At 42.9% G+C, this 27,310-nt stretch overlaps 1 protein-coding gene across 4 annotated transcripts in view; it reads right to left on the bottom strand.

Annotated features, from left to right (window-relative positions):
* Positions 1 to 27,310, bottom strand: part of ACVR1 (activin A receptor type 1) — a 210,513-nt gene that overhangs the window by 30,528 nt on the left and 152,675 nt on the right. For all 4 annotated transcript variants that reach the window (XM_030209128.1, XM_030209131.1, XM_030209132.1 and 1 more), the window contains exon 9: positions 23,732 to 23,929. In XM_030209128.1, coding sequence (XP_030064988.1) covers positions 23,732 to 23,929 — 198 coding nt within the window. The remainder of the gene's footprint in view (positions 1 to 23,731; positions 23,930 to 27,310) is intronic.

Raw genomic sequence — 27,310 nt, 5'->3', positions numbered from 1 at the left:
AAAGAAAAGGAACAGGGATTCTGGTCACTAGAGGTATTGAAGAAGTGGGTAGGAAGATAAAGAAAGGAGAGGAAGTGTGAGAGAAGCAGAAGGGAAAAGAATGGGGAGAGGATAAACTGAGATGGCTGCCACTCACATCATTTCCCCCCCCCCCCCCCCCCCCACCACACACACTATCCACCTAGTTACTCACTACCTATGTAATTACAAACTCATATAAAAACAACTCATCCAGCCATTTAGTCGTCTTTTATGCATGTACTTCAACTTTTCATTCCAGGACAAAACAGTTGGTTTCAAGAATTAAGATAAATTAAAGAAAAATGTGTGTTCTCAATATGCTTTGGACAAAATATATCAGTTTGGTGAGCCCTGCAAATATCTGAGTTAATATTTTAACATAAAAGAATTCAGATGTTTTTACCTCTGCTAAAATGGAACATATTAGCTCTACATATTCAAGTTACTATACAAAAGACTGCAGTATACAATACCTAACTTGGGCTCATATGCATGAAAACTCCAGATAGGACAGCTGGACTGGCAAATGGTGTGTTCCACGCAAACCCTGCATGGAAGACCTGTCTAGATCAAGTTCTAAGGACTTTCCCCCAACAGGCAGGCAACGTTAGATCAGCTTCAGAATGCAGAGTATACCTTATATACACAACAGCCTCCAAGTGGGTCTGAGCTTATAGAAAATATATTTTTATTGATGTACTGAACAAGTTAATAATCCTCCACTCCAAATCATTACTCAAAAGTCCACTGATCGTAGTCGTGAAGATAAGGACAATCCTCTCTTCAAAGATCAATATTATATACAGAATCCCTCTCTCCTCCCAATACCCAATCCACTCCCTCCCCCCATGAGTACAATAGTCCCTCTAAAAGCAAACATTTCTAAGCTTTTAAGTTGTTTATCAAATGGACTCTCATGGTCAATATCCCAAAGAGGGTGTCCACACTTTGAAAAAACTATTCTTAGGTCATAGTCCTACAATTCTACCAATATTTGCTCCATTTGAAGCAGTTCATACATTTGATTATGCCATAACATCAATATTGGAGGGTGTCGTTCTATCCATTGCAACAATATAGAATGCTTGGTCATTAAAAAGCCTTATGAATGAATAATGCACAGTCTTGCATATATAAATGTAGGTCCTCCATCATATCCAACAAACTCATTCTCAGAGTCGCAGGCATAGACACTCTCAACATATCACTCAAATGTGCCCACATCTCTTTCCAGAATTCCTGAATCCTGAGACAATCCTAAATGCAATGTTTCTATGCACTTTCCACTGCCTCATCTTTCTTACATGCCCATATAGTAGGAATTCCCATTTTCTTGGCTCTATTGAGAGCCAAGAAAATACAGTCATCTTTGGTACCGACTTTGGGTGATAGATGCAGCCTCTGAGGACTGTTTGCACACTTCCTTTAAGGATAATTTATTGTTCAGGCAAGATTTGGAAAAGCTTATCAAGGTCTTTAGGGAGGTTCAGCCTCAGCATTTTCCTGAGGATAAACCCCGGAGGGCATCCAAGGCTTCTGGAGGTTTCTGACGCTCCCGTGACTGGGTCTGCTTTCACTCCAGGAAGCTGTCTTGGGGTAATACTGCCATTAAAGGTCAGAAGCGGCAATCCTTTCAGTGGCCCAGGAATGGTTTGCGGTTCTCTACCCCCGATCCTGCTTCCAATTGAGCCCAGTGAGGTTCAAGAGGTACATCCTGGATTTGCTAAAGTAGGAGGCCTGCTCAGATTTTTTTGCCTGGGAGTGGACTGTTATTGCCTTGGACCAGTGGAGATCATTTGCAATTGCTATACATTAGAGCTTGCATCCCCAGTTTCTCACACCTTTATGCTCTCCGCCTGCAGTTTCCTACCTAACAGCAAAGAGGTGGATGACACCCTGGTCCATCTTCTGGCAGTTGGGGGTGGTGGAGGAGGTCCTGCAGGCAGAGCAGGGGTGGGTCACTCTATTTACATTTTTGCTTTCAAGAAGGGGGGTATCCTTGCACCCCCCCCAAAAAATGCAGGGTCATACACTTGGGTCGCAAAAATCCGAGGGAACGGTACAGTATAGGGGGTGTAGTGCTTCAGTGTGTGAAGGAAGAGCGGGACTTGGGGGTGATTGTGTCTAATGACCTTAAAACTTTCAAACAGGTAGAAAAAGCGACATCCAAAGCCAGAAGGATGCTTGGGTGCATAGAGGCATGACCAGCAGGAAAAAGGAGGTGATAGTGCCATTGTATAAGTCTCTGGTGAGGCCTCATTTGGAGTACTGCGTGCAGTTCTGGAGACCGCACCTACGGAAAGATATAAACAGGATGGAGTCGGTCCAGAGGGTGGCTACAAAATTAGTAAGCGGTCTTGAATGCAAAAATTATAGGGACAGGCTTATGAACCTCAACATGTATATGCTGGGAGAGAGGAGACATGATAGAAACGTTTAAATATCTCAAAGGCATTTATGTACAGGAAGAGTTTTTTTCAAATGATGGCAAGCTCTGGAATGAGGGGGCATATGACAAAGTTGAGAGGGAATAGGCTTAGGAGCAACCTGAGGAAGTATTATTTCACAGAGAGGGTCTTGGAGGCGTGGAATGGCCTCTCGGTGGAGGTGGTGGAGTCAAGGACTGTTCCAGAGTTTAAAAAGGCATGGGATAAGCATGTGGGATCGCTTAGGAACAGGAAGAATTAGGGGTTACAGAGGATGGGCAGACTGGATGGGTCATATGGCCTTTATCTGCCGTCATGCTTCTATGTTTCTAAATATACATCCTATGTAAAAACGTTTACTTTTAATGCAATTTATAAAGTTGACCACGTTCCACTAACTTGTTCCCCTTTACCACTCCTTTCTGAAAGTCCTCCAGCCCATAATCTCCTCCAAATTCTTCTTGCCATTTATCTACCATATGATCAGGGTTTTTTTTGAGGGGGTACTTGGGGGGTACTGAGTACCGACACCTTTTCTATTGTCTGTTAAAACTGACCCATGGTCCCCAAGTTTTAATGAAAGAGCTCAGGCTCTACACACCAATTCTGCCTTGTCATAGATTTTGTGACTGGTTGCAGGAGCCCTGGCTAGTGTGGAGTATGTTCCTCAGTGATCACCCCACCCCTGAAGGGTGGCCAGGCATTTGAGTACCGGCACCTTTTTTGCTAGAAAAAATGCACTGCATATGATTAAAAGGGGCACCACCTCTTAGCTGCTCAAGGCCCTCATAAAACCTCCCAATGAGACCTCTTTGGACTGCCAAGAGATAATTTCTCCTCAAAAGTCATCCTCTTCCACACTGTGTCTATGTGTTGCTATCAATTCCTTAATATAAGGTTGTGCTTGTATATAAGAATACATCTCTACCCATTACACCATACTTGTTTTTGAGGGTAGCAAAATCCAGTAATTGGGCTCATGGATTATAAGCTGTATACCTTTCCTAAGATCAAACATCCTGAATAAAACAATATTTCTATGTCTAGGTAGGCCTTTCCTGTAAAGGGCCTAGTGACAGGCACATACATATATACACACATATATTAGAACTGGCTATACCAATGGCTTTGGACCCAGTCTTCAGGGACCACCTGGCCAGTCGGGTTTTCAGGATATCAACAATGAATATGCATGGGATAGACTTGAATGCACTACACCTTCTTGGTATGCAAATCTCTCCTGTGCATAATCATTACAGATATCTTGAAAACTTGACTGGCCAAGTGGTCTCTGAGGACAGGGTTGAAAACCACTAGGTTATACTATTAAGCATAAGAACATAAGCACTGTTATTCTGGGTCAAATCTAAATTCCATCAAGCCACGTATCCTGTTTCCAACAGCAGCCCCTGACAAGATCTCAAAGAGTAAAAACAGATTTCATGCTGCTTATCCCAGGAAAAAGCAGTGGATTTTCCCAAGGCCGGCTTAATAAAGGCTTATGGACTTTTCTTGCAGGAACTTGTCCAAACCTTTTTTAAACCCTCCTAAGCTAACTGCTTTTTTGGCAACAAATTTCAGTGTTTAATTACATGTTGAGTGAAGAAATATTTTCTCAGATTTATTTAAATGTACTACTTAGTAGCTTCTTTGACTGTCCCCCCCCCCCCCCCCCCAATCCTTTTATTTTTGGAAACAGTAACAAGTGATTTACATCTACCAGTTCCACTCTACTCTGTATTTTATAGACCTCTATCATATCTCCCCCTCAGACATCTGTTCTCCAAGCTGAACAGCCCTAGCCTCTTTAGCCTTTCCTCATAGGGAAATCATCCCATAAGAACATAATAGCCATACTACTACTACTACTACTACTACTTAACATTTCTAGAGCGCTACTAGGGTTACGCAGCGCTGTACAATTTAACAAAGAGAGACAGTCCCTGTTCAAAGAGCTTACAATCTAATAGACAAGTGAACGGTCGGTCCGATAGGGGCAGTCAAATTGGGGCAGTCTGGATTCACTGAACGGTAAGGGTTAGGTGCCGAACGCAGCATTGAAGAGGTGGGCTTTAAGCAAAGACTTGAAGACGGGCAGGGAGGGGGCTTGGCGTAAGGGTTCATACTGGGTCAGACCAATGGTCCATGTAGCCCAGAATCCTGCTTTTCTAATCGCTTAAATTGGATGATTTCCCTACGAGGAAAGGCTAAAGAGGCTAGGGCCGTTTAGTTTGGAGAAGAGACGGCTGCGATAAGATAGAGGTCTATGAAATACTGAGTAGAGTGGAATGGGTAGATGTAAATCCAGGTCACAAGTACCCAGCAGAAACTATATGTTGTATTGATTAAAAACAAAATAGGAGAAAATATTTTCTCCAAGAACAAGCAGGCTGATGCCATCTGACGGAGCCCGATGCGGACACTGACAAGTGATACCAACCCAGAACTGCCCATCCCCTATCATTTTCATTGCTCTTCTCTGTACCTTGTCTAATCACTTAAATTGGTTATAAAATTACCAACCCTTTTCTCACAAGGACAAGAACAACTGGGTTACAAATTCCACAAAGTTCAGCAAATGTTAAAGTTCAAATGAAATGCAGATGGTGATGAGGTAGGTACCTCAGGCCCTGATATTCAAAGCTTACCATGCTTCCAACGTTTAATTTAGACTGATTGAAGCCAGTCTAGCACACACGTTATTCAGTGTCTAATGCCCAAAGGGGTTCTGCATTGCTTTTACTGTTCACTGTAGCAGCTACCAATAATCCTATGCAAATGTATTACAATGCGCTCATTAGTATTAAAATGCGCATTCCGTGCAATGCACAGAAAGGAGCACCTACCTTTAACACTTAAAAGTTTCCGGCAGTTCTGGAGCAGTCGCTGCATGAGGGAGACTTCTTGGTGGAGCAGACTGCTTACATTTATGCGTGTGTGGGAAATAGGTCATGTGCATGTTTTATAAGTGTGTGTGTCCTGCACATAATAGTAGTGTTAAAAAGTTGTCGTGGAACAAAAAAGACAAAAAAAAAAAAGAAACTGAAATTGGTGAATGCACGCACATGATGTCCATCTATTATGCATGCACCAAGGTTTGCTCTATGGCAGGAGAGTACTGCAAAAGCTGTCGTGATCGTTTTCTTGCTATAAATAAAACAGAGACTGTCGGAAAACTTTGCATGCCCTTATGCAACCTCTTATCACTGGTGCCTCTCAGAGTCACATCATCTCCACCAAAGGTATCCTCAAAGAAACGTATACAGTCATGCGTGAGGTTTTTTTTCTTTTGTATATGCAATATTATTACTATATTATACTATAGGAGTTTTCTATACCGCTATTATTACAAAGGATTCAATATGGTTTACAATTAATAAAAAGAAACTCCAAAAATCTATTTCTCACTTGCCAAGTCTCTTTCTGTCCACCAAAGTTATAAATACGCAGCAAGATGAGATACACTGCCTACTCAAAACCAAAACTAAGTCTTCTAGTTATCTTTTCAAGTCATTCTCCATAGCTTGATTTTCATAATACTGTTCTTCATACTCCTATCACCCAACTCCTCAACAGGTTTTATCATCACTGTGTCAGGGGCTTGAGTTGTACAGCGGTAACTTTTATTGGCAAAAACTTGTTGCCGCCTGGTACTGCTGCTATATTAACAACTGACAACATGGTGATATGATCATCACACTTTCTAATAATATTAACTCAAAAAATCTCACATATAACTATCCACTTTCACTGCACTTGGGGGTATCACATCACTAGGTCACTCTTGGTCACTTTTTACTCCCCTTTTCTACTTATTTGCCATCCAAAACCTGTTTGGCTTGTTTTGTTAAGAGTTCAACTAATTACATTATTCCAACCCTACTTTCACAATCCTTTTGCTACCTGAATTCACTTTCACACTAGCACTCACCACTAAGATCCCTGTACCCCACAAAAGGCCCAAATAATGTACCTGGGCACAAAATAAATCTAGAAAATAACTTTTAAAAATATGTAAATATCTAATATAATAATTTGCTCCTCCAATGTTCCAATGAGGCTACCTGCATCCATAACCATCTCCTGACGTCACAAACGCAGTGAGAGACATTGGAACGCTGCACGAGCAGCTTCAGCCCTTCCACCACAGGCACCAACATCTCCACCCAGCACCGCCAAGAGACTGGGCCGGGCCCGGGGCAAGGCCGCCCTCAGGGGCCCGGGGCCCCGCCCACCATGCCCCCACAAGCCGCCACCATCGCCACTCGCCCGTCCAGCCCTCCCCCAAGGTCGCCACCGCTCCCCCCCTCCACCCCCCCCCCGAGGTCATCGCAGCCACTGCTCCCCCCCTCAACCCCCCCCAGGTTGCCGCCGCTCCCCCCTCTCCGTCCGCCCAGCCACTTTCCCTCCAGGCCCACCTGCCCACCCAACAGACCTGCCAAGTCTCCCGCGAAACACGCAGCGCCAGCTCCCATTTCTGGCCACTGCTGCTTCTCCTGTTGAACAGCAGAAGCTGCTACAAAACAAAAATGGCTGTTTTTAGGAAGCAAGCGCAGCACCGCAGGCAGCCATCAGGCATTGGCTGTCGGCTCTGCAGCCGCTCCTCTCACCTCTCACGTCGCTACGCTCCTCCGGGGGAGAGGGAGCGGGTCCTGAGACCAGAGAGGGAGGGAGGAGGGGGTCCTGAGACCAGAGAGGGAAGGGGGGAGGGCGTCCTGAGACAGTGTCTTTCACTCTCACACAGTCTCTCACACTGTATCACATTCACTCTCTATGTGTCACACAGTCTCTCTCGAACACTCTCTCGGTCTCACAGAGAGTCTGTGTATCGCACACATACTCTCACACTATCTGTGTCACACACACTCTCTCACACACTCTCTCTCTCACACACACTGTCTCTGTGTGAAACACACTTTCACACTCACTGTGGCTCACATACGTACTCGCACACACTCTCTCACAGACACACTCGCACCCACACTCACTCAATGTCACATACACACACTCGCACATTCAATCTCTCTCACACAGTCACTCTCACACACTCTCTGTCACATACACACACTCGCACATTCAATCTCTCTCTCTCACAGTCACTCTCACACACTCTCTGTCACATACACACACTCGCACATTCAATCTCTCTCTCTCACAGTCACTCTCACACACTCTCTCAAACATACATACTCCGAGGAAAACCTTGCTAGCGCCCGTTTCATTTGTGTCAGAAACGGGCCTTTTATACCAGTATAGAAAATAATGAACATGTAACCCCAACTGCAGAATTTTGAAAAATCTGCCACAGAATATAAAAACTCTCGCCTTAAAATCTCAAAAACTCTGTTGCAGGAAGCAGGGGATATATACACTTGCACTGATATGTAATCTAACATCCTCACAGGCAACTATACAAAAATGAAAGGAAACCACACAATATTTAAGCAAAATAAAACTTTTACTAAAAATTATCACAAAAAAATTACATTCTTTTTTTAGCTGAATGTAGATTCCATACAGGAGACTTCCAGGGTCCTTCGCTACATATCCTGGGGAGAGGGAGGTCTTCTACACATCTGGACTCGCCAAAGGCATTGGAGAAAATGAAAGTTGATGAGCTCCTCCTCCTAGAACACAAGAATTGTCATACTAGAGTCAGACCAAAGGTCCCTCTAGCCTAGCATCCTGTTTCAGGAGGCAGAGTCCAATAAGGTGGCAAAATTCCATGCAATAAACACTGGCTCTCCTCAGATCTGCCTTAATTTATAGACTTTTCTTCCAGGAATCTGCCCAAACCTTTTTTAAACCCAGCTACACCAACTACTTTTACCAGAAACCATGAGCGAGAAGTCCAGTAGTGCCCCTTGAATCGAAATGAAGGTAGTAACAGGGTCTGTCAGTCTGGAAAACACAAGAGAGAAAACAATTTAAGTCATAACAAAATACGGCCTCATTTACTAAGCCTCCCATACCCAGACACAGAATGGGAAAACCATTTAGCAAAGCAGCCCTAAATATCAACTATTATTCACTCTAACCCAGGGGTTCTCAACCCAGTTCTCAAGACACACCAAGCCAGCCAGGATTTCAAGATATCCATAATGAATATGCATGAGATAAGATTTGCATGCAATGGAGTCAGTGCATACAAATTTATCTTATGCTATTCATTGTGGGTATCCTGAAAACTAGACTAGCTGGATGTGGCCTGAGGACTAGGTTGAGAACCCCTGTTCTAATCAATGTGTGAATAACCCTAAATGTCAGATGCTCACACAGTGATAGGGAAAAACAGATAAACTCTCACCTGCAGCTTGAAGGAGAACCCATCTGAGATTATCATTGGAAGTCCTAGTATCGGCCTGGTAATCCAGATGGTAAAAGGTTGGCAGCTCAATAACAGTGGTATAAGGTCATATTATGAGAATGCTGGCTCCACCAGACAATGTATTTAGATTTCTACAGTCACCTTTACAAAGAAACATAGAAAATAAGAGCAGATAAAAACCATACAATCTGATCTATTCACTTATACCAACCACTAAGCTCTGTAAACCATTTCCTCAGAGATCCTTTGTATTTCTCCTATGATTTCTTGAATTCAGATACAGTTCTCACCTCCAAAACCTCCCCTGGGATGCTGTTCCATGCACCCATCACCCTTTCCATAGAGAAATATTTCTTTAGATGGCTCCTGAGTCTATCACCTTCATCCTATTACCCCTTGGTTCTAGAGCATCTGTAAAGAAGCCCATCTCCTGTGCATTTAGAAACAGTTAAATACCTGTGTGGTATATCATATTTCCCCTCTCACTTTTCTTCCAAAATGGATATACACACACACATATATATATATATATATATATATATATATATATATATATATATATATATACACACACACACACACATATAGACCGAGAGATCTTCAAGTCTGTCTCCAAATACTTTATGATAATGACTGATGACCATTTTAACAACTGCCCTCTAGACTGACTCCATCCTTTTTATATCCTTTTGAAGGTATGGTCTCTAGAACTGCACACAATACTCCAAATGAGGTTTCACCAGAGACATATACATAGGCATTATCAACTCTTTTCCCTGATGATTATTTCTCTTTCTATACACCCCCCCCCCCTTTTTTTTTTTTTTTTTTTTTAAGGACGAGCTTTGTTGAAACCTACAAATGACAACACTTCATTAAAAAGTTATATAAACAAACCTGTGCAACATCATTTGGCCAAAATCCTTCTATTTGTAAAAGATTTTTTAATATACCTAAAAGACCAGCTCCCCTAAACAAAATTGTTACTTTTACTACCTGTTGTTATCTACCTGATCATCAGATATGATCAACCCCAGGTCCACTCTTCTTTAATGCACAGAAGTACTTCACTGTTTATACTGTACTGGTCCCTTGTGTTTTTGCCGTCTAAATGCATGAGCCTACACGTCTTAGTATTCAATCCTAGCTGCCACTTTATAGAACATTCTTCAGCTTTACAATGGAACATTTGAGGCAGAAACAAAAACATACAAAAATATAAATTATGCTTTAAAGCAAATATGAATAGAAAAGGTACAAAATTAAAGTAAACTAGTACGCTAAGCACACAGATACAAAGGAAAAAAGTAGTACCAACAGCCTGAATGCATTAAAATCATGAAAAACTCTGATAAAAGTAAAAAAATTGCTGAACAAATACAATCACTGTAACCGTGGGAATGACTGGAATTCCAATAAAACAGTTAAAAATAGCTGTAAACAGCCAAGGCTTCATGAAATACCTAAAAATAAAATACACCTTAGACAAACAAACTTTACACAGTAAAACATTCCAAAGTCTGGGAGTGGGCATAGAAAAACCCATGTCCCAAGACCCTTGTGGCTTAAACTTTCTTCAAGAAGAGAATATGAAGTAATGCGTCATTTGCCGTTCTCAACAACCTGTTTTGGGTTATAGGACTGCTGTATCAGAAGTACTGTTCCAAACAGTAGTGGGATGTGAATTATGAACAGACTAGGAAAAAAGGCCCGTTTCTGACACAAATGAAACGGGCGCTAGCAAGGTTTTCCTCAGAGTGTGTACGTTTGTGAGAGTGACTGTGTGAGAGAGTGAATGTGCGAGTGTGTGACAAAGTTTTTTTTTTTTGTGTGTGTGTGTTTGTTTTGTGGCGGGAGGATGGAGGTTGGGAGGGGCATTTGAATGAGTGTCTGTGTGTGTTAGTGATAGAGGTGTTTTTTGTGAACTCCATTAAGGGGGGGTGGGGGTTGGAGGCATGGATGGTGAAGTTGGAGGGGGTAGTGTTGGGCTTGTGTGTCTGTGTGTGTCAGAGAAAGAGAGACAGTGTGTATGAGTGTAGACTCTGTGTCTGACAAATAGAGTGAATGTTTTATTGTCTGGGGTGTCAGTGATACAGAAATTGAGAGTGAGAGCATCTTTTTTTTTTTTTTTTTTAGTTAAATTAAGCTGTACCTTGTTTCTTTATAGGGGAGTCAGTCTTTATTGTGGCACAGGTGCTTGCAGAACTGTTTTTTTTTTCCTATCGCTGGTATGTGTGTAGAGAGAGAGTGTGTGTGTATGAAAGAGAGAGTGTGACTGTGTCAGAGTGTGTGTCACAGAGTGTATGAGAGAGATATTGTGTGTGTGAGAGTGACTGTGTATGTGAGAGAGGTAGAGTGTCAGAGTAAGTCACATTTTTTGTTTGAGTAAACTGTACCTTGTCCAAAAGTTGTTGTGGCAGCGTTGAAGGGCTTCGTAGAAGTTTTCTTTTTTTATTCTTTGTTGCTGTTCGCTGACTGAAGCAGAGTACAGCCAGAGAGAAGGGGAAAGCTGAAGGCGAGCCGGCTGTACTGTGCTTCAGTCAGGTTAGTAAAATGATTTTAAAGCTATGGTTGGACAGCAGGAAACAAAGGAGGGCTTTTGATGGAGAACACGGAGCTTGACGGGAGGGGGGAGAGTATGGGGGTGTTTAATGGTGACTCGGGAGGTAGTCGGTCGGGGAGGAGAGGGAGGGCGGTTGTCCGAATTCGGAGAGGAGAGGGAGGTAGGCAGGAGTGTGCTTTGGGGAGGAGGGTGGGTGATGGGGGGCTGCATGCGGGTGACGAGGTCCAGTGGCGACTTGGGATGGGCGAGGGAGAGAACCCCGGGGGGGGGGGGGGGGTGTTGTCGCGTGTGAGGCTGAGGCCGGTTGTCTTCTTTCGTTGATTGATTGATTGATTGAAGTTCGGGCACGCTTGTTTTGCCGGTTTTTTAGTTCGTTGGAGTTGTGATTGGGCACTGCTGCTGGTGACGCATCCGGAAGTGCATGACGTCATTTCCGGAGTTGGAGTTACAGAGAGCACGAACGCCTCAAGGTTTTTGTGCCACGCAGTCAGCTTCGGAACGTTGGAGGTGCTTTTTATTATATAGGATGTCCACACTGCAGCTTTCCAAATCTTCTCCATGAAAGCTGACTTCAAGTGGGCTACAGACACCACCGCAGGGTGAGCTATGACATGACCCTCAAGAATCAAACCTACCTAAGCATAAATGAAGGAAATGTTAGAAGTGTGTGTTTGCTGATAGCAGCACCCATCCTGTTAGGTTCAGAAGAAACAAAAAGCTTTCACCTTTGTGTTCATGATGTCTGGGGATGCTATTGGTGGTGTTTTTCCTCTCACGAGCACTTAAAAATCTTTTATTATATTATATTTGATTGCTTTAATAGATTTAGACATTCATTTATATTCTGCCTATAACTAAGCAAAGTACAAAATCACATACATAAAAATACAAATAAAACATGACAATGTAACAACCCCAAAGATCATATACTAAATCCCCAATAGCCCTTAAATCCCACCTTCATTTACACGAATATACAGTGGTGGAAATAAGTATTTGATCCCTTGCTGATTTTGTAAGTTTGCCCACTGACAAAGACATGAGCAGCCCATAATTGAAGGGTAGGTTATTGGTAACAGTGAGAGATAGCACATCACAAATTAAATCCGGAAAATCACATTGTGGAAAGTATATGAATTTATTTTCATTCTGCAGAGGGAAATAAGTATTTGATCCCCCACCAACCAGTAAGAGATCTGGCCCCTACAGACCAGGTAGATGCTCCAAATCAACTCGTTACCTGCATGACAGACAGCTGTCGGCAATGGTCACCTGTATGAAAGACACCTGTCCACAGACTCAGTGAATCAGTCAGACTCTAACCTCTACAAAATGGCCAAGAGCAAGGAGCTGTCTAAGGATGTCAGGGACAAGATCATACACCTGCACAAGGCTGGAATGGGCTACAAAACCATCAGTAAGACGCTGGGCGAGAAGGAGACAACTGTTGGTGCCATAGTAAGAAAATGGAAGAAGTACAAAATGACTGTCAATCGACAAAGATCTGGGGCTCCACGCAAAATCTCACCTCGTGGGGTATCCTTGATCATGAGGAAGGTTAGAAATCAGCCTACAACTACAAGGGGGGAACTTGTCAATGATCTCAAGGCAGCTGGGACCACTGTCACCACGAAAACCATTGGTAACACATTACGACATAACGGATTGCAATCCTGCAGTGCCCGCAAGGTCCCCCTGCTCCGGAAGGCACATGTGACGGCCCGTCTGAAGTTTGCCAGTGAACACCTGGATGATGCCGAGAGTGATTGGGAGAAGGTGCTGTGGTCAGATGAGACAAAAATTGAGCTCTTTGGCATGAACTCAACTCGCCGTGTTTGGAGGAAGAGAAATGCTGCCTATGACCCAAAGAACACCGTCCCCACTGTCAAGCATGGAGGTGGAAATGTTATGTTTTGGGGGTGTTTCTCTGCTAAGGGCACAGGACTACTTCACCGCATCAATGGGAGAATGGATGGGGCCATGTACCGTACAATTCTGAGTGACAACCTCCTTCCCTCCGCCAGGGCCTTAAAAATGGGTCGTGGCTGGGTCTTCCAGCACGACAATGACCCAAAACATACAGCCAAGGCAACAAAGGAGTGGCTCAGGAAGAAGCACATTAGGGTCATGGAGTGGCCTAGCCAGTCACCAGACCTTAATCCCATTGAAAACTTATGGAGGGAGCTGAAGCTGCGAGTTGCCAAGCGACAGCCCAGAACTCTTAATGATTTAGAGATGATCTGCAAAGAGGAGTGGACCAAAATTCCTCCTGACATGTGTGCAAACCTCATCATCAACTACAGAAGACGTCTGACCGCTGTGCTTGCCAACAAGGGTTTTGCCACCAAGTATTAGGTCTTGTTTGCCAGAGGGATTAAATACTTATTTCCCTCTGCAGAATGCAAATAAATTCATATACTTTCCACAATGTGATTTTCCGGATTTAATTTGTGATGTGCTATCTCTCACTGTTACCAATAACCTACCCTTCAATTATGGGCTGCTCATGTCTTTGTCAGTGGGCAAACTTACAAAATCAGCAAGGGATCAAATACTTATTTCCACCACTGTATAGATTCATTATTTTTTTTATTATTTATGACATTTATATCCCACATTAGCATGAGTAGAACTCAGGTTCAATGTGGCTTACATAACAATTAGAAAGGAATGAACACGTCCAAAATATATTAACAGAAAGTAAAATAAAACATATAATGTTAGACCAGTAAAACCCGAGTCAGGAACGGATGTAATTAAATACTGTTTATAAAGTTGTGTGGCACTACCAAAACATCCCAACGTGAATTGGCTTATTTCCTTAAAGGTTAGACTGAAGAAGTGAGTTTTCAATAGACTTTGGAATAACAAATAATCAACGGTGCATTTGATGGTTTTAGGTAAGGAGTTCCAAATTTTAGTACCTTGATATGAAGAGTTAGCAATATGGATTGTTTTACGGGTTACTTTCTTACAATTCAGGAAATGTAGGATAAGATATTCTCTAGGTGATTTAGAGGCATTACGTGAGGGTAATTCAATGAGGTTGTTCATGTATATTGAAGCTGAACCATACAAAATTTTGTGAATGAAGGTACATTGCTTGAATGTGTGGACTGATGACCACGTTGCAGCCTTGCAAATCTCTTCAATGGAGGCTGACTTTAAGTGAGCCTCTGACGCAGCCATGGCTCTAACATTATGAGCCGTGACATGGCCCTCTAAAGACAGCCCAGCTTAGGCACAAGTGAAGGAAATGCAATCTGCTAGCCAATTGGAGATTGTGCGTTTTCCGATGGCAACGCCCCTCCTCTTAGGATCGAAAGAAAAACAAATGGATGGACTGTCTGAAGGACTTCCTCCGCTCCACGTAAAAGGCCAATGCACTCTTGCACCAAGGTATGCAATCTGCTTTCGCCAGGGCAGGTATGCAGACGGGGAAAGGATGTTGGCAAGACAATTGACTGGTTCAGATGGAACTCCGACACCACCTTCGGCAGAAACTTAGGATGTGTGTGGAGGACTACTCTGTTGTGATGAAACCTGAAATAAGGTGCATGAACTACCAAGGCCTGAAGCTCACTGACCCTATGAGCTGAAGTAACAGCCACCAAGAAAACGACCTTTCAGGTCAATACTTCAGATGGCAGGAATTCAGTGGCTCAAAAGGAGCTTTCATCAGCTGGGTGAGAATGACATTGAGATCCCATGACACTGGTGGAGGTTTGACAGGGGGCTTTGACAAAAGCAAACCTCTCATGAAGCGAACAACTAAAGGCTGTCCAGAGATAGGCGATAAGCACTAATTGCACTAAGGTGAACTCTTACGGAGTTGGTCTTGAGACCAGACTCTGAAAAGTGTAGAAGGTATTCAAGCAGGGTCTGTATAGGACAAGAAAGAGGATCTAGGGCCTTGCTGTCACACCAGACGGCAAACCTCCTCAATTTGAAAGAGTAACACCTCTTCATGGAATCTTTCTTGGAAGCAAGCAAGACATGGGAGACACCCTCTGAAAGACCCAAGGAGGCGAATTCTAAGTTCTCAACATCCAGGCCGTGAAAGCCAGAGACTGGAGGTTGGGATGCCGAAGCGACTCCTCGTTCTGGGTGATGAGGGTTGGAAAACACTCCAATCTCCACAGTTTCTCGGAGGACAACTCCAGAAGAAGAGGGAACCAAATCTGACGCGGCCAGAAGGGCGCAATCAGAATCATGGTTCCGCAGTCTTGCGTGAGTTTCAGTGTGAGTTTCAGCAAAGTCTTCCCCACCAGAGGTATGGGAGGATACGCATACAGAAGGCCTGTTCCCCAATGTAGGAGAAAGACATCTGATGCTAGTCTGTCATGGGCCTGAAGCCTGGAACAGAACTGAGGGACCTTGTGATTGATCTGAGTGGCAAAAAGATCCACTGAGGGGGTGCCCCACGCGCGGATTACTCCCATGTTCAGTGACCACTCGTGAGGTTGCATTATCCTGCTCAGCCTGTCGGCCAGACTGTTTACGCCTGCCAGGTAAGCAGCTTGCAGAAACATGCCGCGACGGCGCGCCCAAAGCCACATCTGGACAGCCTCCTTACACAGAGGGCGAGATCCGGTGCCCCTCTGCTTGTTGGCATAATACATGGCAACCTGATTGTCTGTCTGAATCAATATGATTTGGTTGGACAGCCAGTCTCTGACAGCCTTTAGAGCATTCCAGATCGCTCGCAATTCCAGGAGATTGATCTGAAGACCTGTTTCCTGAAAGGACCAGGATCCTTGAGTGTGAAGCCCATCTACATGAGCTCCCCACCCCAGGAGGGATGCAGCCGTCGTCAGCACTTTTTGTGGCTGAGGAATTTGGAACGGATGCCCCACGGTCAGATTGATCAAATCGCCCACCACTGCAGAGAATTCCAGAAGTCGGTGGATGGTTGGATTACATCCTCTAGACTCCCTGCAGCTTGATCCCACTGGGAAGCTAGGGTACATTGAGCCGATCTCATGTGTAGACGTGCCATGGGAGTCACATGAACTGTGGAGGCCATGTGCCCCAGAAGTCTTAACCTCTGCCGAGCCGTGATCTGTTGAGACACTCGAACTATGGACATCAGGGAGAGGTTGTTGTCTGCTCTTGTCTCGAGAAGATAAGCTCGAACTGTCTTCATCTTCAACAGGGCTCCAATGAATTCCAACTTTTGCACTGTAGATGGGACTTGGGGTAATTGATTACGAACCCCAGTAGTTCTAGCACCTGAATAGTCATTCGGATGGACTGCTGAGCACCTGCCTTCGAGGCGCTCTTCACAATCCAATCGTCGCGATAAGGGAACACATGCATTGAGCCTGCAAAGAGGTGGGATAATGTGGGATCCAAATGCAATAAATAAAAAATAAATAAATATAAAATTCCCAGTCTGCGTAGCGATGCTGCGACTACCGCCAGGCACTTTGTGAATACTCAGGGAACAGACGCCAGACCAAAAAGCAGTACACAGTACTGAAAGAGCTGAGTTCCCAGCCGAAATCGATGATACTTCCTGTGAGCTGGAAGGATCGAAATTTGTGTGTAAGCATCCTTTAAGTCCAGAGAGAATAGCCAATCGTTCTCTTGAATCATGGGAAGAAGGGTGCCCAAGGAAACCATTCTGAACTTTTCTCGAACTAGAAATTTGTTCAGGCCCCTTAGATCTAGGATGGGGCGCATCCCCCCTGTTTTCTTCTGCACAAGGAAGTACCTGGAATAGAGAATCCCAGCCCTTCTTCCCCTGGTGGAACGGGTTCGACCGCACCGGCCTTTGGAAGGGCGGAGAGTTCCTCTGCAAGTATCTGCTTGTGCTGGGAACTGTAAGATTGCGCTCCCGGTGGACAATCTGGAGGTTTGGATTCCAGATTGCGAGTGTATCCTATCCGGACTATTTGAAGAACCCACCGGTCGGAGGTTATAAGAGGCCACCACTGATGAAAAAATATCAACCTCCCTCCAACCAGTAAGTCATCCGGTACGGACACTTTTATTGAAGCTATGCTTAACTGGAGCTAGTCAAAAGCCCACCCCTTGCTTTTCCTGGGGAGCAGTATGGGTCTTAGTTGCACGCTGTTGACAAGAACGAGTGCGCTGGGGTTGAGCCTGGGCAGGCTGCCGAGAAGCAGGAGTATACCTACGCCTAGAACAGGAATAGGGAGCACTCCTCCTCCAGCCAAAAAACCTCCTAGATGAGGAGGCAGTAGCAGAAGACATCCGGTAGGAGAGAGAATCAATAGCATCATTATGCTTCTTGATTTGATCAACTAGATCCTCTACTTTTTCACCAAAAAGATTATCCCCAGCACAGGGAACATCTGCCATCCGCTGCTGGACAGAATGATCCAGGTCAGAGACACGCAGCCATGAGAGTCTGCGCATCACTATACCTTGAGAAGCATCTCTGGATGCCACGTCAAAAGTGTCAAATGCACCCCTGGCCAGGAACTTTCAACACGCCTTCTGCTGCCTGACCACCTGGCGAAAAGGCTTGGCCAGCTCCGTAGGGAGTGTATCAACCAAGCTCAACAGTTGTCGTATTGAGTCCCGCAACTGCACGCTCGTGAACAGCTGGTAAGACTGGATCTTGGCGGCGAGCATAGCGGCCTGGTACGTCTTTCTTCCAAAAGAGTCAAGAGTTCTAGCCTCTCTGCCTAGGAGCGCCGAAGCACAGTCTCTAGTACTCCTGGCTCTCTTGAGGGAGGAGTCCACCACCATGGAATTGTGGGGTAACTGACACCTCATCAACCCAGGTTCACCGTGAATCTGATACTGGGATTCAGCTTGTTTCGGGACCACGGAGCCAGACAGAGCGGCTGACCAGTTTCACATAAGGAGTTCCTTCAGTACCTTATGTAAAGGAACTGTCACAGCCTCTTTAGGTGGAGAAGAATAATCCAGGACCTTGAGCATCTCAGTCCTGGGCTCATCCTCAAATTCCACAGGGAAGGGAATAACAGTAGCCATTTCCCAGACAAAAGAGGAAAAGGACAGACTCTCCGGTGGAGATAGTCTCCTTTCTGGCGGAGGGGAAGTATCAGAGGGAATCCCAAAGGACTCATCAGAAGAGAAGTACCTGGGATCCTCTTCTGACTCCCACGAATGCTCTGCTCAGTATCGGATAGAACTTGAGTTAAGGTGCTTCGACACTGAGAAACGATGTCCTCTATGGTGATGTTGAGAGGCCGATGCCCGGTCCGACTGCGGTGAAGCTCCCTCCACTGACGTCGAAGGGGAGTCGACCTGGGTTGCAGCCGACATGAATGCCGCAAGCGGCATTCCAGTCGAGGACCTCACCGCAGGCGAAGAGTCAGACACCACTGCAGCAGCAGGTACAGAAGGCGCAAGCACCCCAGACACCGAAGCTGACCGTCGTAGCAGTCACTCCAGAAGTTCTGGAAACAAGGCCCGGATGCGCTCGTCGAGAGCCGCCATCATAGAAGGCTGTGGGGTCGGTGAAACAGGCAGTGTCAGAATCCGTGGAGGCTCGGGAGCAGGTACTGGGTTACTAGAAGACCGACGCATCGGCACCTCCTGTATAGAGGGGGGTAACCATCTCGGCGCCGACGCTTCTCGGGTGCCAACTCTCTTATTAAAAAAGGTGCTAAAAACTAGAAAAATATGGGCTAGTTTTTTCTTTTAAGAATGAGGTGAAAATAAAAATAAAAGTAAACAAACTCGTCATCAAGATTCTTTCTCCTGGGCCAAAAGCGAAAAGAAGTGTAGAAACGCTGTCTCTCTGCCACGGACAAGAAAAAACTGAGGAAGCACGCTCACACGATGGATGGGAAGTTGTCCGCGCATGCGCGGTGCATGCGATTCACGCACTAGAACAGTCTAGCAAAATTCTGTTTTATTTTGCTGGCAAAATGCCGATTCTTGGGCTCACGCAGATGTAGACCCACATGTGAGAACAAGCAGCCTGCTTGTCCTCGAAGAACTGTCATTAACACTGGTTGAATGGAGGAATTTGGAAGGGAAAACATTTCACTGCATTGGATTAATTTGTCCACTAGGACAGCAAATTCTGGAAACAGCTGGCGACATATTTCTCTGAACTTTCCAGTGGCCTGCATCCATTGAGTGCTCATGGTCTATTGAGCCTGTCTCAAACTGAGACATGCCAGAGGTATTACATGTACTGTTGAGGCCATGTGGCCCAACATCCTCAACATCTGCCATGCTGATATTTGCAGGCTTACTTAGATTTCTTCCACTATGGACACTAAATTGGTGATCCTCTGCTGAAGAAGAAAGGCTGTTGCTCGAGCCATGTCTAGCAGAACTCCTGAGTTTCAATTGGTGTGATGGTCATAGGGAGATCTGGAGTAATTTATGACAACTCCATCACCCAACTGGTTGTGTACCCTGAAACTTTTGTACCTTTTACAGACGCATCCCTGACTAGCACGTCATCCAAATCAGAAAACACATGCACTCCGAGTCTACATAGATATGCTGCTAAGATCACAAGGCCTTTTGTGAAATCCTAAGTAGCTAACACAAATTAAAAAAAAGGCAGTATGTGGTACTGAAAGTGGTACTTTCCTATAACATATCTGACATACCTCCTGTGACTGGGATGAATCTCTATGTGAGTGTAAGCATCCTTCAAGTCCAGAAAAAAAACATTTTTCTTGACAGAATGGAATTAAGCTATCTAGGGAAAACAACCCAAAATTTTCTTTGATAAAGGTATACATCCTGACCTGAACATCTCAATTCCTATTTCTACATTCTAGAACTGGGCCTTATGTATTTTTCACACTCCTTTCCTTTGCTCACTAGCAAAAAGAGTTAGTCGGCCTTCTCCCAAGGCAGAGTGTGAACAAACTCCGCCACAATGCACAATGTCCCATAAGTAGGAAGGGGTAGAGGATTAACTTAATGGTTAGAGTAACAAACTGAGAACCAGGAAAACCACTTCAAATCCCACTGCAGCTCTTTGTGAGCTTGGGCAAGTCATTTAACCCTTCAGTACATCAGGTACTCAGTTCTGCAGGGACAGAAAAATACTAAATGTGCATCACTTCGATAGCTTTCAGACTTGCAGGTGGTATAAAAGAAATTAAAGTACATACCCTTAAAGACTGCATTAGAAGCAATGCAAGATATGAGAACAGTGTTGTGAAAAATGCACTCCCAAAAGACTCCAAAGTCTGAGCTCCTCTCCCCAGGGGCATTGAGGAATGAGTCTTGAACTTGTTCTTTTAAGAGTGAATCTGATCACCTTAGAATGGTGAGTAAGCTGCTGCTTCTTGAATTCAAGAGCCTTTTGGACTCTGTACACAGAGTTGATCTTCTTGTTAATAGCCACTATGGGGGGAGCCTCCCAGATTCTTATCTGTACATCTAGTACAGTACATAGTACCTATTCACATGACTGCACCCTGTCCAGATTTTCCAAGAAATTTTTTAAAACCATTTAATTAGACTTCGATCACTTTCATTAGTGCATGTTGAGCAGGTCCTCTTACTAATGTTTCTGGATATAAGTCGTTTCTCCTTTGTCTCTCCTGTGGACGGTTACAAAATGAATTTCCAAAGAGAAACTAAGTTAACTTGCACACTCAAATTAATAAAGAGCTATTTTGCTCAACAGATTTAACATATCCCACACACAGGTGAGTATCCAAATGTTGCAGAAAAATAAGGGTTAAAATTTTGGTGGCAATTCAAAAATCACTGAGAAAAATGACCTTCTCACAACCTATAGTGAAACCTGATGAGCAGATCTGGAAATAACAGCACTTTAAAATGTTACTTATCTTAGCACTAGTTTGCTTTTACTTATGATTTTTTTCAGACATTCTAATAAGTGTAGCAGACTCCTCTACTGGCTGGTTGAAAGCAGTATTCAGGCTGGATTTAGGAGGGGTCTGATAACCACAGAACACTTCTGGCGTGAGCCACAGAACACTTCTGGCAGCTTTACTACACACAGGCATGACAAACCTAATTCAATGACTGTCAAAGTGAGGAAAACATTGACGGAGTTAACTGTGGCAAAGTAGTAACAACTGCCCCTTCTCCCTTTCTTCTAGTTTTCTTTTATTGTCTGTAAAAGATAGTTGGAGAAATGGGGAAAAAGTGTATACACTTGCAGATTCTGATTTATAACCTTGTCCATTATTTCATTGTACTTTACTTTGAGCTCAAGGGGATAGGCGATAAATCAAAATAAAATAAATGGATTATATTGAAAGTGCACGGACTTTTCCCCACAAAAGAAAGGAGCAGTATGGAAGGTGGGGTGGGGGGAGCATCAGGGCTGACCCTCTTAAGTACCTGTGGGATTTAATTTTGAATTTTCATCATGGCACTGCCCTACCACAAGATTTTCCTGAGGAAGCTCCTCTGGGAGCCTCCCTCTGAATATCAGCTTGCTCACACTATGCATATGTATTGCACAATACCAGAAACTTCACTAAACACTTTTTTCACTTTTGCTGTCACACTACACTGGAGTGGAGGAGTAGCCCGATGGTTAGTGCAGTGCCCTGAGAACCATGTTCAATTCTCACTGCAGCTCCTTGTGACTCTGGGCAAGTCACTTAGCCCTCCATTACCCCAGGTACAAAATATGTACCTATACATAATATGTTAACTACTGATTGTAGCCACAGATAGGCGGTATATAAAATCACATCCCCTTCCCCTTCACCTTCACCTAGATAGATGTGAAAACCCGAAGAGATGCTAAAGGAAGTTTACTATGATTTTACAAGTAATTGTTTTTCTAGGGTCAGAAGACCAATTATCGAGCAACCCATACCCTTCCCACTACTTAGAAAAATACCTGGTAAAGATCTCTCTGCTGCTGTGGGCAAATAAAAATAATATATTTATGTTTATTAAAACTTTCTATACCACCCCAGCTGACAGGCAGATAGCATTACATATTGGCACAAAGTATTATCTTCATCTCATCATTATTCTGTTATGGTCAAACAATTTTATTAATTTTCAGAGAAAACTCAACATCTCAGAGAAAAACTGAAGAAAAACCAGCAGCATAATAAGAGAAAACATTACAAACGCAATTGCAACCACTACCTACTATATTCCCCCTTGTGTCCCTCCCCCCCAAATCCCCGCAAAAATAGACAGTTGAATGAACCACATATCCAAAGGGTCTGGACTCTTTTAACCCTCCAGACCAGTTTTTCCCAAGTCCAGTCCTGGAGTACCCCTTGCCAGTCAGGTTTTCAAGATATCCACAATGAAAATGCATGAAAGAGATCTGCATATAATGTAGGCAGTGTATGTAAATGAAGTTCATGCATCTTCATCGTGGATATCCTGAAAACCTGACTGGCAAGGGGTACTCCAGGACTGGACTTGGGAAAAACTGTTCCAGATGACTCCCTCCCCTCCCACACACACACACACAAGAAAACAATCCCTAACCGCAAAGCATAGAACACATAATTAAGATTCACACGGTTGGGTACCAATCACTGATTATTCAGAATAAGGCTCCTCCCACAAAGAGGCAAGGAACATAAATAGGGATTCCTGGTTTAAAAAGCAGGTCTTACGTTTGTATGTGCCCAGCTTCCTTTAACATCTGATAATAAAAACAAGTTTAGATCAAAGTATGGCCAACTTAAGCCACGTAACTGGTAAATAATTATTGTGTTTTCCATGTAGTCTTATTGAAGTTCTTTGCATAAAAGATCTACATAGTATTGTATTACAAGATTGTTGGCCTTAATATAATAAGAAACACTTGAAACTAAGATTTTACAAAATTGTGGTGTAACAAGTTCTTATTCATAATCTAAAAGATAAGGAGAAGGGCTGAATAAGGAAAGTACATAAGTCTGAAATCATAACAGCAACACTAACAATAAATTTACTATCTTTTGTAAACAGTGCAGAGTAACATGGAACACAAGTGGCTTTAGTGCTCCTTGGGTCATCTTTAATACCAGTAAAATCAGAGTTCAAGCTTGCCTGGATTTCACCAGCAAGAGCTGGGTTAGTAATGAGCAGGTGATTCAGAGTTTAAAAACAAGGGTGGGGGGGATTAAAAATTGATTTTGTTAACCTCAAGCAGCCAATCCTAAATATAACTGGCATGTCATTACAATATATCATAGCAGAGCGAAATTTACTTGGAGATGAAACTGGCACAAGGTACTTGGCCTGTCAAACCCAAAGATAGAATGGCAAAAGCAGAGCCTTAGAACTAGGTTAGAGTTGAACTAGTGATGAAAGACGCACTTTGCAAAGTTGCAAAACAGACATTTCAGCTACTCATTCTAAGAGCATAGCAGGAGAACTTGGATTGCTTAAAGATTTTAAGAACTTGGCATTTATTCACCTTTTATTTTACTTATGAAGGGGGAAGGGGAGGCGAGCAAAAAAGATAAACTGAATGCTTACCGTTGCTGACCATTCGTCTTGCTACTTCCCAAAGGACCAATCCAAATGCCCAAATGTCAACCCTTTTATATGAATCAAAACAGTCAGCTTGGATGGTTTCATCTAAAACCTCAGGGGCCATGTAACGTTTGGTACCCACACGAGGATTGTTCCCCACATCTAACTGATTGGTGCTCTGTGAGTGCATTACAGCAAGACCTGAAATGAGGGGGAAAAAAAGTTATTTTGAAACATATTCCTTTAATTCAGATGTGAACTAACTTAGCACATCCAGGCCATTTTCTTTCATGCTTACTTTCTGGTTAGGACAGGTATTTTGTATTTGGTACTGTCAAAAAAGAAAACATGCCCAGAACAATATGAAAGAGCAATACTTACCCTGCAGCTTGAAAGCCACTTGTGGCTTGAATGTGACTGTACATGTCAATTTTCAAAAGACGTTATACATTTATCTGCAGATTTTCAGCTGCTATACAGGTAGTGGTAACATGTATCTGCAGCCTACCACTATCCGTATAGTAGAGGGAGGGCAGAGCAGAGATTTTTAGTCTATATACATTTAAATTAAAATACTGAGTGTTGTTGCTAAAATTTATCCCAGTGATTATAGACATTTTAAGACAAGACATTTTGAAAGCAGCTACAGAGCACTAAAAATTGATTACATAACTTTTATATGTTCGTTTTGCATACAAAATTTTGCATGCAAATATTACTTGCAACTATGCAGAGAGGGTTTTAACCTGTGCATTGATGCCTTCAGCGCAAGCAATCTACCCATGACCCCTCCCTCTCCCCATTATATAACCAAAATAGCATAAAAATGACAACAGTTAAAAATCTAAATCTAGGAGAGTGCGTTTTAAATGACAGCATGAGCTATTTTTATGTTTTATGAGCACTATATTTGCCACTCCAATATGGCTTGTTTATCAGTATTGTTTACTTGTTTTATTTATGGGTCGATAGAAGAAGTAGCATGATCAACAGGACTCCTCCAACAACACCAGGGAGACAAAAGATGTCATATACACTTTATTTTGTAAATTAAATGATGACAACACAGCATCATGTTTCAGCAAAGTGCCTTCCTCAGGAGTCTGTTTGTATATGATAAGAACTAAGGAGACTGTCAATCCAAAAAATGGCAAAGTAGTTTGCTGCTATAACCACAGTGCAAAATCACTGCTCTGCTGTTTTTTTGGATTGACAGTCCCCTAAGTGTTACTCACACAGAAGCATGAGTAATACATCATTCTGGCACGCTCTGGAACAATAGCCTTTTAAGACTGTATCTTTTCTCTACACTTTGTGAAGCATTTTTTGCCATATTTTGGCTTTATCATATACAGACTCGTGAGGCATGCACTTTGCCAAACACGAATGACACTTGTCGAGTCATCATTTAATTTATGAAATAAAGTGTACATGACATTTTTCATCTCCCTTGTGTTTTTGGAGGAGTCCTGTTGATCATGCTACTTCTTCTTTTGACCTGTTTCACTTGTAGTGAATCTTGCTCCTCCACCATGGTGGTTTATATCTACATTTATTTATTTATTTATTTATGATATTTATAACCCACATTATCCCAAACAAGCTCGGGTTCAATGTGGCTTACAAACAGTAAACAGCAATTGTTTAACAATAAAAGGTTGTATTAAGAGTGAGCACAGAATATTAAATAAACACAGGATACAAAGACTGTTAATATCAGTGAGCTCTGAAGACAAACAGTACAGTTAACAAGTAAATCAGATATTGTCATTATTAAAAGTAGTGCTCATCAACAGTATTTTCAACATTTTACGAAACATGTTTAGGTAATGAGTTCCATTTCTTAGTGCTTTGATAGGAAAAGCTTGCAATTTGAATTGTTTTTTAGATTACTTTCTTATAACAAGGAAAATGAAGAAAGGTAGTCCCTGAAAGTGGTGGATGTATTTCGTTTAGGCAGTTCGTTGAGATTTTGCAGGTATGAAGGAAATCTACCGTAGAAGATTTCAAATACAAATACACATGCAGTTTTAGAAGTAAAGGGGAAGCCTTTGTGTAACGTGGTACCTCGCAGACAAGATGGGCAGCAGTATTCTGTGCTGTTTGAACTTTTCTAACTTAATGATTCTTGCATCCGGCATAAATGGCATTGCAAAAATCGAGCTTGGAAAATATTAAAGATTGAGCCAATGCACGGAATATTGAGCTATGGTCAAACAGATCTGATTCTTTTTAACTTCCATAGCGAATTAAAAATAGAAGAGACTACTTTGGAAATTTTGAAGTAAAATGTCAAATAATAATTGATGTAAACTTCCAGGATTTTCATTGTAGATTCTAAGGGGTATGTTGTCTTTATTAATAGTGAAATTATTATAAGGTGTAGCTGAAATTGGGTGGCGGAGCAGTTGGGGGGAAGAGGGGGTGGTGGTTGGGAGGCGAGGATAGGGGAGGGCAGACTTATACGGTCTGTACCAGAGCCGGTGAAGGGAGGCGGGACTGGTGGTTGGGAGGCGGGAAATACTGCTGGGCAGACTTATATGGTCTGTGCCCTGAAAAGGACAGGTACAAATTCAAGGTAAGGTATACACATATGAGTTTGTCTTGGGCAGACTGGATGGACCATGCAGGTCTTTTTCTGCCGTCATCTACTATGTTACTATGTTACTATGTGTAGGGTGGAAATGATTGGTTAATATAAAGAACTTGGTTTTATCTCTACTAAGTTTCAATCTGAAATCAGCTGCCCATGATTCCATCAAGTCTAGGACTGATTTGATAGTGGGTAAGATCTCATATATGTCATTCACAAAAGGAATATAGATTTAACGTCATCAGCATTAAGGTGTTAAAACTGTTTACTTCAAGTATTCTACCCAAAGGAGTCATCATAACATTGAATAGTATAGGTGAAAGTGGGGAACCCTTTGGAACACCGCAGTTGGGTGACCATGGCAGTAAGATGTGATCGGATTATTTTACTTGGTAGTGCCTAGACTTCAAGAAACCAATAAACCAGAGTAGGACATTACCACAGATCTCGAATTATCTAATACATTTATTATATTATGGTTGACTGTGTCAAAAGCGCTTGACCTGTTGAACTGAAGAATTACTATTTTCCTGCCTATATTCAGTTCTTTTCTGAAGTCTGCCAAGAGAGTGGTTAGTACAGTTTCAGTGCTATAAGATAGTCTGAATCTGTATTGAGAGCTATGTAGGACGGAGAAGGTGTGAAGGTATTCCATAAGTGTTGTGCAATTATTCCTTCCATCATTTTTACAAGTAGGGGAATTGAGGCAATCGATCTATAGTTAAAGACTTCGCTCCTACTAATCTAGAATTTTTTGGGATAGGAATTAAAACAATGTTGCCTTTCTCAACAGGGAATAGGCTGTGTGATAACATGAAGGATATATGTGAACTTAAGCAATTAATAAAATGTTCAGGAGCTGACTTTAGAAGGCAGCTAGGACATGTGTTTAAAACGCATTGGGATAATGCAAATTTATAGGGAAAATACTTGACTAATTTTGAAGTGGGTAAGAAAAAAAGAGAACCAAATTAAATAGGCCATTAGGG

Source organism: Microcaecilia unicolor, chromosome 7 (assembly GCF_901765095.1).
Source record: "Microcaecilia unicolor chromosome 7, aMicUni1.1, whole genome shotgun sequence".
Classification (NCBI taxonomy): domain Eukaryota; kingdom Metazoa; phylum Chordata; class Amphibia; order Gymnophiona; family Siphonopidae; genus Microcaecilia; species Microcaecilia unicolor.
Note: the sequence above shows the minus strand (reverse complement) of the source record. Positions and strands in the feature narration are given on the sequence as shown.